Source organism: Oncorhynchus tshawytscha, linkage group LG26, assembly GCF_018296145.1.
Source record: "Oncorhynchus tshawytscha isolate Ot180627B linkage group LG26, Otsh_v2.0, whole genome shotgun sequence".
Classification (NCBI taxonomy): domain Eukaryota; kingdom Metazoa; phylum Chordata; class Actinopteri; order Salmoniformes; family Salmonidae; genus Oncorhynchus; species Oncorhynchus tshawytscha.
The window spans coordinates 10,215,180-10,229,768 of record NC_056454.1 but is presented as its reverse complement, the minus strand read 5'-3'; the positions used below and the strand labels follow the sequence as shown (position 1 = coordinate 10,229,768).

The 14,589-nt window shown below is 40.9% G+C and overlaps 1 protein-coding gene across 1 annotated transcript in view; it reads right to left on the bottom strand.

Moving 5' to 3' along the window:
• hibch (3-hydroxyisobutyryl-CoA hydrolase) overlaps positions 1-14,589 on the bottom strand; it is a 51,245-nt gene that overhangs the window by 22,658 nt on the left and 13,998 nt on the right. Inside the window, 1 exon segment of the mRNA XM_042306940.1 lies at positions 1,963-2,082. Within this exon segment, the coding sequence (XP_042162874.1) occupies positions 1,963-2,082 (120 nt within the window).

Sequence of the window (14,589 nt, the reverse complement as noted above, 5' to 3'; positions counted from 1 at the left end):
GTGGTCATGCTGAAAGACCCAGCCACGACCCATCTTCAATGCTCTTACTGAGGGAAGGAGGTTGTTGGCCAAGATCTCGCAATACATGGCCCCACCCATCCTCCCCTCAATATGGTGCAATCGTCCTGTCCCCTTTGCAGAAAATAATCCCCAAAGAATGATGTTTCCACCTCCATGCTTCATGGTTTGGATGGTGTTCTTGGGGTTGTACTTATCTTTCTTCTTCCTCCAAACACGGCGAGTGGAGTTTAGACCCCCCCCACCCCCACCATTGAGACATTATTTTACTGCATTGTGGTGTCAACCCGGACTTGAACCCGATCGAAAATCTCTGAAGAGACCTGAAAATAGCTGTTCAGCAACGCCCCATCCAACCTGACAGAGCTCGAGAGAATATGCAGAGAAGAATGGGAGAAACTCCCCAAATACAGGTGTGCCAAGCTTGTAGTGTCATACCGAAGAAGAATCGAGGCTGTAATCGCTCCCAAAGGTGCTTCAACAAAGTACTGAGTAATGGGTCTGAATATGTATGTAAATATAATATTTCCATTTTTAATACATTAGCATAAATGGATAAAAATGGTTTTTGTTTGGTCATTATGGGGTCTTGTGTTGGTTGATTAGGGGGAAAAAGCTATTTAATACATTTTAGAATAAGCCTGTAACCTAACAAAATGTGGAAAAAGTCAAGGGGTCTGAATACTTTCCGAAGGCACTTTATATCATGAATCGCCCAGAAGTTTGAAAAAAATTGAGATATGACTTCTACGCCATTAATCACCCAGCCCTACGTTATGGCCAATTACTACTGGGTCGATATACAAGACCTTGCAAACCACACATAATTACAGGTTGGTCTAAAACCTGCCAAAAACACAGAAGGATCTGGATCGATTCAGAGGCAGCTCCTCCCCCTTAATGACTATGCTGTTCATCTTTGTACAGTATAAGAGGGGAATCACTACAGCAGCAGCCAGTAAGATGCGATCAGTAAAATCAATCACAACATAACAAAGAAGCAAAGAAACTCCCAAAATTATCTGGGACACATTACAGCATGGGGTGCCATGAAAGCTTTCTATTGTTCATTACAATCGATCGTCTCAGGAAAAGTGGCCCATCTTCAATAGATGAGACGAGTTAGGTGTTCATCATGCCCAGTGGAACATGATGTTGGCAAACCCCACACCTGGCAACTTGGTAAAAAGTGCACATGGGAATGAGTGACGGTCCGAGACCAAGGGTTGACACTTTGAGACTCTGCGTGAGACCGGCCTCAAGCATTTTAACGACGGTTTGATTTGCAGTTGGCCGCATGGCGAGCATTCCTTCCTTCCATAGCGGGTAGTGCCCACCAGGTGATCATCTGCATACCTTCTGTTCACGCAGCATAACTGGTTGTCAGTTTCCATATAAAACTGTATTTTCCCATGGTTCCCATGGTCCCCATAACCATCAACACTCAAAATCATATGAATAACATATAGCCAAATACATTTTTGCACCCAGGTTCATATTCACATTTTAAATACCCATACTTACTGTAGTTTGAACAAATCAGACATATATTGACCTAAACAGGTAACAGGCTATTGCGTAATTAGCTAGGTGTTCAGATTTTTAAAAACAAATGACTCTGTCACCTGAAAGAAGTGTGACCATCTATTCAGGCTAAGCGGTCAACAAACTATTTTTAAATGTTTACATAAAACATTTAAGGTTTAATTGTCATGCCATGTGAAGCCTTTGTAAAACATTAGGCAAACCGCAGAGAAACAGCCACAGAAACAGCTGTGTATGTTTCTGTGTATGTGTCACCCTGCTCGGCCTGTTCATATCTGACTGAGGAGGATGCTCTTCTTGCTATGTCTGCATGGCCCATTTATTATTAATGCACTGAAGTGACTGTGCCAAGCGAGGTGAAAATACACACAATCACAATAACATGAGCCAAACATGGACCTCAGGGGAGGGCAGGGGTCGATGCCGGCACAGTGTCTTACCGATTGCCGTCTCCAGCATGGCGAACAGAGTCTTCTCAGTGGCCACCCGAAACCTCCCGTGGACTGAGAGGCCCACACCCTGTGGGAGAGAGAGGGGAAGAAAGGGTTAGTGTGAGTAAGATAAGGGAAGATAATGAGGGGGAAATTATTAATGAGGGAATTGGGACAGAAGGAAATGGGCAAGAGAAAGAGAGAGAGAAAAGATGAGATAGAAAGAAGATGAGAAAGAGACTAGAGCAAGAGAAAGAAAGGTAAAGAGAGGGGCATACAAAGATCCATCGCTAGATATAAGTGATGTGACTGATGGAAAGGTATGTAACAGATTGTAAATGCAGACTGAGGGAGAGGCCATGTTAAGCCCTTTGTGTGTGTGTGTGTGTGTTTCTGTGTGTGTGTTTAACGAGCCACACAGAGTATTAGGAAGAAGGGTGAAGGTTAACCAGGAGGAAAGGCTGAGCATCCCTTTGCTGCCATAGCAGCACACCAAACGGTGTGTCCAAGACAAGGCAAGGACTGCATCGTTACCGTGGAAACAGCCTCCGTCTCTCCCTCTCTCTCACACACAGTGCAAAAAATATTAAAACTCAAGTACACCAAAGTCAAGCACCAATGGCAGGGCGGCATAATACAGTGGAGAATTTGATATGATCAGACTAGACATTGTAGACACTAACATTATCACACCCTGTCCTGGTCTGTAGCAGCCATGTCCCTTCAAGGAGCCCTTTGGCACAGTGGAAGCAGAATATTAGCGTCTGACTGCTGAAAAAAAAACACTAGGCCTGATATATCAAAATGCTCTGTAGACTTATCAAGTAAACTGTTTTTGATTGAAGATGGCACTAAAGATGTAAACCCGTCTGATTGAAAATGGTTGCAAAGTGCCTTTTCCAAATGGAAACTGCCGTCAACACAAGTTCATTTTATAGACGTTTCCCCTCTATAAGAGATCAGTGTAAAAGAGCAGCACTTTGCCTTCGGAAAGTATTCAGACCCCTTGACTTTTTCCACATTTGGTTACGTTACAGCCTTATTCTAAAATTGAGTAAATTTAAAAAATCCTCAGCAGTCTACGCACAATACCATATAACGACAAAGCGAAAACAGGTTTTAAGAAAAGTTTGCAAATGTATATAAAAAATAAAAAAACTGAAAATATTTATTTATATAGGTATTCAGACCCTTTGCTATGAGACTCAAAAAATTTAGCTCAGGTGCATCCTGTTTCCATTAATCATCCTAGAGATGTTTCTACAACTTTATTGGAGTCCACCCATGGTAAATTCAATTGATTGGACATGATTTGGAAGGGCACACACCTATCTATATAAGGTCCCACAGTTGACAGTGCATGTCAGAGCAAAAACCAAACCATGAGGTTCGAAGGAACTGTCCGTAGAGCTCCAAGACAGGATTGTGTCGAGGCACAGATCTGGGGAAGGGTACCAAAAAATGTCTGCAGCCTTGAAGGTCCCCAATAACACATTGGCCTCAATCATTCTTAACTAGAAGAAGTTTGGAACCACCAAGACTCTTCCTAAAGCTAAAATAGGCAAAATGGGGAGAAGGGCCTTGGTCAGGGTGATGACCAAGAACCCGATGGTCCCTCTGACAGAGCTCTAGAGCTCATCTATGGTGATGGTAGAACCTTCCAGAAGGACAACCATCACTGCAGCATTCCACCAATCAGGTCTTTATGGTAGAGTGCCAGACGGAAGCCAGTCCTTAGTAAAAGGCACATGACACCTGCTTGGAGTTTGCCAAAAGGCACCTAAAGACTCTCAGACCATGAGAAACAAGATTCTCTGGTCTGATGAAACCAAGATTGAATTCTTTGGCCTGAATGCCAAACATCACGTCTAAAGGAAACTTGGCACAATCCCTAGCATGGTGGTGGCAGCATCATGCTATGGGGATGTTTTTCAGTGGGAGGGACTGGGAGACTAGTCAGGATCAAGGTGAAGTTGAACGGAGCAAATTACAGATACAGTTGAAGTCGGAGAATTCCCTGTCTTAGGTCAGTTAGGATCACCACTTTATTTTAAGAATGTGAAATGTCAGAATAATAGTAGAGAGAATGATTTATTTCAGCTTTTTTCTTTCGTCACATTTCCAGTGGATCAGAAGTTTATAAACACTCAATTAGTATTTGGTAGCGTTGCTTTTAAATGGTTTATCTTGGGTCAAACGTTTCGGGTAGCCTTCCACAAGCTTCCCACAATAAGTTGGGGGACTTTTGGTCCATTCCTCCTGACAGAGCTGGTGTAACTGAGTCAGGTTTGTAAGGCCTCCTTACTCGCACATACTTTTTCAGTTCTGCCCACAAATTTTCAATAGGATTTTCAATTGGGTTTAGTGATAGCCACTCCAATACCTTGACTTTGATGTCCTTCAGCCATTTTGCCACAATTTTGGGAGTATGCTTGGGGTCAATGTCCATTTGGAAGATGCATTTGTGACCAAGCTTTAACTTGACTGATGTCTTGAGATGTTGCTTCAATATATCCACATAACTTTCCTGCCTCATGATGCCATCTATTTTGTGAAGTGCACCAGTCCCTCCTGCAGCAAAGCACCCCCACAACATGATGCTGCCACCCCTGTACTTCACGGTTGGGTTGGTGTTCTTCGGCTTGCAAGCATCTCCGTTTTTCCTCCAAACATAACAATGGTCATTATGGCCAAACAGTTCTATTTTTGTTTCCTCAGACCAGAGGACAATTCTCCAAAAAGTACCATCTTTGTCCCCATGTGCAGTTGCAAAGTGTAGTCTGGATTTTTTATGGCGGTTTTGGAGCCGTGGCTTCTTCCTTGCTGAGCTGCCTTTCAGGTTATGTTGATATAGGACTTGTTTTACTGTGGATATAGATAATTTTGCACCTGTTTCCTCCAGCATCTTCACAAGGTCCTTTGATGTTGTTCTGGGATTGATTTGCACTTTTCCCACCAAAGTACGTTCATCTCTAGGAGACAGAATGCGTCTCCTCCTGAGCGGTATGACGGCTGCGTGGTCCCATGGTGTTTATACTTGCGTACTATTGTTTGTACAGATGAACATGGTACCTTCAGGCATTTGGAAATTGCTCCCAAGGATGAACCAGACTTGTGGAGGACTACAAATTTTTTTTCTGAGGTCTTGACTGATTTCGTTTGATTTTCCCATGATCTCAAGCAGAGAGGCACTGAGTCTGAAGGTAGGCCTTGAAATACATCCACAAGTACACCTCCAATTGACTCAAGTGATGTCAATTAGCCTATCATATGCTTCTAAAGCCATTACATAATTTTCTGGAATTTTCCAAGCTGTTTAAAGGCACAGTCAACTTAGTGTATGTAAACGTCTGACCCACTGGAATTGTGACAGTGAATTATAAGTGAAATAATCTGTCTGTAAACAATTGTTGGAAAAATTACTTGTGTCATGCACAAAGTAGATGTCCTAACTGACTTGCCAAAACTATAGTTTGTTGACAAGAAATATGTGGAATGGTTGAAAAACAAGTTTTAATGACTCCAACCTAAGTGTATGTAAACTTCTGACTTCAACTGTAGATAGTTGATGAAAACCTGCTCCAGAGCGCTAAGGACCTCCGACTGGGGTGAAGGTTCACCTTCCAATAGGACAACGACCCTAAGCACACAGCCAAGACAATGCAGGAGTGGCTTCGGGACAAGTCTCTGAATGTCCTTCAGTGGCCCAGCCATAGCCCAGACTTGAACCCGATCAAACATCTCTGGAGAGACCTGAAAATAGTTGTGCAGCAATGCTCCCCGTCCAACCTGACAGAGGCTTGAGAGGATCTGCAGAGAAGAATGGGAGAAACTCCCCAAATACAGGTGTGCAAAGCTTATTTCGTCATACCCAAGAAGACTTGAGGCTGTAATCGCTGCCAAAGGTGCTTCAACAAAGTACTGGGTCTGAATACTTATGTAAATGTGATATTTCAGTTTTTTATTTTAAATAAATGAGTAACATTTTCTTAAAACCAGTTTTTGTTTGTCATTATGGGGAATTGTGTGTAGATTGATGAGTGAAAAAAAAACATTTCATACATTTTATAATAAGCCTGTAAAAAGGTGGAAAAGGTTACATGATGTGGATAGGTGATTTATACGTCTGTGGAGCAGCACCTGCTCTGCGTTGATGTCTGTGAAAGAGCGTCTGGTCTGCAGTACCTCCGTGACTACAGACAGACAGGCAGCTTGCAGTAACAACAATAAACATGAAGCCAAAACAAACCAAAGACGACCCCAACCACCCAGGGTTCACCTGGGGGTTGTGTGACCAACAGCCATGCAGACTAAACATCAACAGAGTGAACAGACGTCACTGCAGTGTTAACTGGAAGATATGTAGCATTGATGTGACTTAGTGAGAGCCCCTCATTGACACGCATTGGCTGCAACAGACAACTACCCCAGAGCTGGGGCGCGGGGTGTGAAAGGCCACATTGGGGACAAGTACAAGGAGGGTGGCTGCCCATTCATTTTTTGAATGAAATTAGGACATGCTGTACAGGAGATCTTTCTAGAGAAATAAAGGAGTAGAATAACAATGTTTTTGAGGAAATAAAGAGAGTGGGAGGGACCTTGGTAAGGAAAACAGAGCTATAACTAGTTGATTAAACTGCCCTGGACAGGTCACCTCAGATAAGGGTCATTGGTGCCCGGCAGCTGGAAATGGTGACTGTGTCCTTTGCTGTAGGTGTGTTGGGCTGTCAGCGGAGATGAGTGTCATGGTTGTGTCAATACCTCCGCTCCTCCCAATACATTCCAATTTGCATCCTTGCAGCAAGTCAAATCAATCACATTCTGCTCAAGGTCTGAGTCGTCGAGTGATTCCTGTCGAACTTAAGGTTGATTTATATAGAAAAATGCGCTTCAACATATTTGACTAACTTGCATGAAACTGTATGAATCTATATTTCATGAAGTTCAGATTACATTTTGATTGAATCTGAAGGGTAAGACTTTGTGAAGTGTTGTGCGTGTAAATGGCCGTCAAAGGACATTCTGTTCATGTTAGGTTCTGTGAGACATTCCTATCAGATCAGGACACCAGAAATATAGAGAAGCCATTAAACATCTCAAATGGACGGAATATGAGTTGTCTATCTTGCTGGCACTAAGCAGCCTTTTCTCCAAAGTGGAAAATACCACCCATTGACATGGCCGTGCAGGCTCTGGAGACTGGAGTGGAAAAGCAGATTCCCCGCACATAGGTTTACAGAGAATTATTCTCAGGATGGAATCTGAGGCTGTATATCTCTCACCTTTTTATAGCAATGGGAACTGCTGGTCGGAATGAAGGAGCATGAAAGGGGAGCATTTAATTTAGCATTTCATAAGATGAAATCATACCCATAAAAGTAAAGGAACAATATGATCTACGGGTACCACCGACCACCTAAGTACACGTTCAGGGTATCTGGATTCCCGGAACATAGGACTTGTCAAACAACTAGTCAAATATACAGTATAGCCCAGGCATAGCACATTTCCTACTTAACATTTTACAGCTTCATCAGGGGTCTTTGGGGTATTCTCAATTATATCACTGGAGGCTCCTCAGAACAGGAAGAGGAGAACCATCCTCAGTGAATTTCATTCTAAAAGAAAATGTGGGGAACATTTAAAAAGTTATCCTTTTTAGATAAAACTATACTAAATATATTCATGTCACCAATCAATTGATTAAAAACAATTAAGGTCTACAGTAGCCTCAACAGCACCCTGTAGGGTAGAACCATGGTGTAGCCAGAGGACAGCTAGTTTCCGTCCTCCTCTGGGTACATTGGCTTCAATACAAAACCTAGGAGACTCACGGTTCTCACCCTTTTCCATAGACTTACACAGTAATTATGACAACATCTGGAGGACGTCTTCCAACCTATCAGAGCTCTTTCAGCATGAACTGACATGTCCACCCAATCAAAGGATCAGAAAATGAATCAGGTACTGAAATCATAAGCTATAGCTAGCTTGCACTGCAGTGCATCAATGTGTTTGACTCAAATAGAGAGAAAGACAATAGTTGAACAGTTTTTAACAATTAATTTCCTTAAAAATGAATGAGAAGCAAGAGAGAGAGAGAGAGAGACAGCTATATTTCGTTGTATTTTTTCACTTTCACTGAGCTAGCAAATGCAGTTTAGCCTACACAAACAACAGGCTCAAACAGAGAGGGACACAATGTTAGCTAGCTGGCTGGTTATGGCTATCCAACACTGGAACTCTTCCAAGTCAAGGTAAGCTTTTGGTTTTATTAATTTATTGCCACCGGGGCCCGCCGGTGTAACTGCTAAACTGCTTGCTGACTGTACTGTATGATTGTAGCGGGTTAACTAGCGCTTTAGCTCTAGTAGCTATGTTGACTATGACATTACCTAATATGGTGACAAGGATGTAGGCTGTATGTAGCGGTTAGCGGTTATGATATTTTGAGGTAGTACACACACGCGGATATTCTGTGTTGAGCGGTTAACAAAGAAATAGGTACACCTATATGCTTCATTTAGAGTTATTAATGTAACTTTAGTTGTTTTACATGTTTTGATTTTTAATACATTGTAAGGCTGCATGGTGCGACTAATGATGATTTGAAAAAAGTCTCATGAAAGGCATGAACTCTGCTTTGTTTTTTGCGCAGGCTGTACATACTTCATCAGTCTCTCATTCACAATTTGACAAGCACTTGATAATGCCTCAAATTTCCCAGCGGCATCCCCTTTGTGTGGCCGTAATGCCCCCTAAAAAAATCTGGCCTTTTGCGGCCAGTAGCAATTGTGCCCTTGGGTTGAATATAATAATGATAATTCCCTTCTCCCGGAGTGCTGCTTGCTCCGAAGCACCTCTCACCTCACATGGATCTCCATCATGTATTATCAGGTATGAAGGTAAGACACAGATGCAGACAATGTCGAATTAATAATGGTTTAATAATCCAACAGGGGCAGGCAATAGGTCAAGGCAGGCAGGGGTCAGTAGATTTTCAATAGATTTTCAATTACATTTGCATTGATGTCAGAATGATTAGAGGGACAATAGAGTGCTGACTACCAGGCAGTTAGCAAGCTTTTTTTTATTGAATATCCAAAATATACAATATACTTGCAGTGAAGCTGCTCAACAACTACACCACACCAGTCATCCAACAGACTATCATTCAGAGCAACACACAGAAGCATCCAGGGTCAATGCCCTGTTCAAGGGCACATTGACAGATCTCCCACCAGGCCAAAAAACGTGAACCCGAACCCTCCCTGATCCCCCCCACAGTTTCCCAATAGCGGTCCCTCAACCATCCGAGACCGCTCCCACAGCCACCCCCCCCTCCCCAAGAAGAAAATAATTAATTAAAAATACAATTCATTTTATCCCCACCCCCAAGAATTAACTAAATAAAAAAAAAGGACAGAAGAAAACAGCAAACAACAACGCAAAGGACAACTAAAATCATAACAGCAATGCCAACTGTATATGTTCGTGTGCACGTCTGGCACGATTACATGTATGTGTGTGTTCCTGTATGCATTTATTTGAATGAGAGTGTGTGTATATGCATGTGTACAAACACCTGCACGGCATCAGCCTCAGACAAACTGGCATTAGCTGTAAAAACATAGTGTCATTCAAACATAATAAAAAGTATGTTTTATTTTGACTTTATTTTGTACTTTTATCTTTGACCATCATTCTATCTCCCACAAGCAACTCCACTCCCACTGGTCTTGAATTCCACATCCCAACCCTCAGCTTCTCTCAGCCCATCCCACCTATCTCTGCTGGCCACCCTCTTTGGATTTCTACGCAACACATATCTTTCAACTATGCTGTGATGTTTAACGTACACTTTCAATCTATCTAATCGAATAGAATCCAGGTTGCGAGTTGAAGATAAATACTTTTACTAAGAGTATTAGTATATTAGTAATTGACTGACCCGCTCTGTCCAGATCTCCTAATAGTACTATTTCTAGGGTCAACCTAACAGTACTATTTCTAGGGTCAATTTTAGATCAATAGACAGGTATTTAGCGATCAATGGTTGCAGGATCTTGTCTATTTTTACAAGTTTTCTATTGAAATGGATTTCTAATCCTCTAATGTTGTTATTGGATCTGATTTTAATAGCTATCATTTCGATGGCCATAACGAATAGATATGGTGACTGCGGACACCCTTGTTTAACTCCTCGACAATTCAAAACTCTGAGAAGTAGCCGTTATTTACTATTTTACACCTGGGGTTGCTATACATTATTTTTACCCATTTTATAAGAGAATCACAGAAATTGAAAAAATTCCAGGCATTTATAAATAAAGTACAGTCTTACTTTATCAAATGTCTTTTCAAAATCTGCTATAAATACCAAGACTGGTTTCTTAGATGTTTCATGATGTTCTATTATTTCTAGTAGTTGTCGTATATTATCTCCAATGTATTGTCCATGTAAAAAACCTGTCTGATCAGGATGAACAATAGCTGGTAAAATCCTTTTAATTCTGAGTGCTATGCATTTCGGTAGTATTTTTGCATCACAACATTGAAGTTTTTAGATAGACTGGATCTTTATATTTTCCACCTGGGTCTTGTTTTAATAACAGAGAAATCAGACCTTCCTGCTGAGTACCTGACAGACTATCATTTCTATAGGAGTAGTTAAAACAATCTAACAATAGAGCTTTACATATATCAAAAAGGCTTGATATACCTCTACTGGTATGCCAACAAGCCCTGTGGTTTTCCAGACTGAAAGGATTTAATAGCCTCAAAATATTCTTCCTCTGTAATATGGCCTTTGCACTGATCTTTGTGTACATTTGTTAATTTTCCATTTGTTATATTATTTGGAAATAATTCCTTACCGAGACGAAAAAAGAGAACATCTGCCTAAAATATTCAGCTTCCTTTTTAAAAATATCATTCGGAGAATCATAGATGTCTTCAGTAATGAGTTTCTGCTAGTTATTTTGTTAGCCTTCCTGTATTGGAGATTCAGGAAGACTTTTGTGAATTTTTCTCCATATTCCATCCAGTTTGCTTTATATTTGTAATAGATTACATTAGATTGATCGTTCTTGAATAAGTTCAAGTTCTTTTTTTTTCTCCTCGAACTTATTTTGTATCTCTGTCGTATCGTTTTTATTGCTATCTACCTGTACTATTAGTTCATGTATTTCCCTTGTAAGTCTTGTCTCTTTAGCCAGAAACTGCTTTTTAACACTCCTACCACTCCTACCAACACTTAACACTCCTACCATAATGATTTCATCATTTGTTGCCTGTAAGTTCAATAAATTGCTATAAATATTTTCAAAGAAGTATGGATCATCCTGATTTGGACCAAATAGATTAATGAGCAAAGTATTTTTTTTGTCCATTTTCATATTTAAAAAGATCCACCTTCCTTGCAAATCATTCCTGACTTTTTGCACATTCAGATACTTAAAAATATATATGTTTTGTATTTTTTTATTGAATATTCAAAACATACAATATACTTGCGGTGAAGCCGCTCAACAACTACATCATACCAGTCATCCAACAGATTCCCATTCAGAGCGACACACAGAAGCATCCAGGGTCAATGCCCTGCTCAAGGGTATGTTGACCGATCTACCACCAGGCCAAAAAACGTGAGCCCGATCCCTCCATAGTTCCCCAATAGCTGTGTGCATGTCTAGCACTATTTCATGTATGTGTGTTCTTGTATGTGTAAAAAGTAAAAAATGTTGTTCATTAAAATCATCACACCTTTTGAGTTCCTTTGTCCATGACAGAAAATTATTTCACCACCCCATTCCTTTTTCCACCAACTTCATCAAAGGATGTAGAGTGAGTTTCCTGTAAACAGTATGTGTTATATTCCTTTTCTTTTAGCCATGTAAAGACTGATCTATTTTATAATCTGCTAAACCGTTACAATTATAACTGGCTATACTTATGTCTTATTTCACCCCTTACCATAACTATATACTTTTCTCAGTCTAAATTGACCATAATTAGTGCTTGTAAAGTTACTGCCACAAGAGGTATTATGATGGTCAAAATTAGTGCTTTCAAATGTCATATTTAGAATTCAAGAAATATGTTCTAGCAATATTTGTTTTATTCCCTTGCCTCTTTGCCTGTGAGCCAATGCCACAGATGTTAGAAAATTGAGACAAGATGTGTGTAGTAAATCTGAGTAGGTTGATGTGTATGATATTGGATGTGATTTAGTGAAAGTGTCTACGATGTCTGTTTAAGAGTAAGACTATAGTGTGTGCTGTCCAAATAAATAATTTGCATGGTTGAGTGTCTATGTATGTGTGTAACTTGTAGTGCATATATCCTTAATATTCATGATGATCATTGTAATCCATATCGTATCACTGTCAATGTTGCATCATAATTACATCATTGAAAAACACATCCCAGCATTTCCATAGCAACTGACATTTCACATGATTATGAAAGAGGCCTTGCATTACCCTAGAGTTAGCAAGTTTGGTAAGCTACTAATGGCCATCAGCAGCATCAGAGCTTGGAGAAGACTAATTACTGTGACTAAACAGTCACGTGGAATTTGACTGCCTTCATGACTCGTGACCGCCGGTGTGGAAATAATACAGTCACTGTAACAGCCCTAGTCACAGACACCTGATGTGTTGTGCACTGAAGTCCACAATCTAAGGGAAAAGATGAGAGAAGGAGAGCACAAAGAGGCAAATTATACAAAGCACAAAATGATCATGCTGTTTGTATGTGGCTGCAATGAAAGTGATCTGAATTTGCTTATGATCGGGGGTGTATTCATTCCGCGGATTCTGTTGAAAAACATTTCTTAAAACGGAAGCAAACAGAACGGGGATAAACATACCTGAATTTGTCCAATATAAACTCTCGTTTGCAACTGTTGGAGTAATGAGTCCTACACTGATCAAATATATTAACACATGAAACAATTTCAAAAGATTTTTCTGAGTTACAATTCATATAAAGAAATCAGTCAATAGAAATAAATTCATTAGGCCCTAATATATGGATTTCATATGACTGGGTATACAGATATGCATCTGTCAGTCACAGATACCTTTAAAAAAAAGTAGGGGCGTGGATCAGAAAACCAGTTGTTGTGACCACCCTTTCCCTCACGCAGCCCAACATCTCCTTCGCATAGAGTTGATCAGGCTGTTGCTTGTGGCCTGTAGAATGTTGTCCCACTCCTCTTCAATGGCTGTGTGAAGTTGCTGTATATTGGGGGGGGGGGGGGGCGGGGGGACTGGAACACTGTCGTACAAGTCGATCCAGAGCATCCAAAACATGCTCAATGGGTGACTGGGACATTTTCAACTTCCAGGAATTGTGTGCAGATCCTTGCGACATGGGGCTGTGCATTAATTATGCTGAAACATGAGGTGAAGGCGGCGGATGAATGGCACAACAATGGGCCTTAGGATCTCGTCACAGTATCTGTGCATTCAAATTGCCATCGACAAAATGCAATTGTGTTAATTGTACGTAGCTTATGCCTGCCCATACAATAACCGCCACCACAGGACACTCTTTTCACAATGTTGACATCAGCGAACCACTTGCCCACACGATGCCATTCTACCGGTACAGTTGAAACAGGGATTCATCCTTAAAGAGAACAATTCTCCAGCATGCCAGCGGCCATCAAAGGTGAGCATTTGCCTACTGAAGTCGGTTACAACGCCAAACTGCAGTCAGGTAAAGACCTTGGTGAGGACGACGAGCATGCAGATGCTTCCCCGAGACGGTTTCGGACAGTTTGTGCAGAAATTTTTCAGTTGAGCAAACTCACAGTTTCATCAGCTGTCTGGGTGGCTGGTGTCAGACGATCGTACAGGTGAAGAAGCCAAATGCGGAGGTACTGGGCTGGCATGGTTACACGTGGTCTGTGGTTGTGAGGCCGGTTGGACGTACTACCAAATAAACTAAAACAACGTTGGAGGCGGCTTATGGTAGAGAAATTAACATAACATTCTCTGGCAAAAGCTCTGGTGGACATTCCTGCAGTCAGCATGCCAATTGCACACTCCCTCTCAACTTGAGACATGTAAATATATTATTTTAAATGTATAGTTTTTAAAATGTATTTTCTTTATTTATTATTTTCCCCTAACCTTACTACCCCTCCCCTAATTGGAGTAAACTAATGGACAACAATACTTTGGCTTCCACTTCCAGCTAATACAGTGCATTCGGAAAATATTCAGACCCCTGGACTTTTTCCACATTTTGTTACAGCCTCATTCTAAGATGGATTAAATTAGTTTTTCCCCCCTCAATACCCCATAATGACAAAGCGAAAACAGGTAATGATTTTTTTTGCAAATGTATACATTTTTGAAAACAGAAATATCTTATTTACATAAGTATTGATAGCCTTTGCTATGAGACTTGAAATTGAGCTCCAATGCATCCTGTTTCCATTGATCATCCTTGAGATGTTTCTACAACTTGGAGTCCATCTGTGGTGAATTCAATTGATTGGACATGATTTGGAAAGGAACACGCCTGTCTATATAAGATCCCACAGTTGACAGTGCATGTCAGAGCAAAAACCAAGCCATGG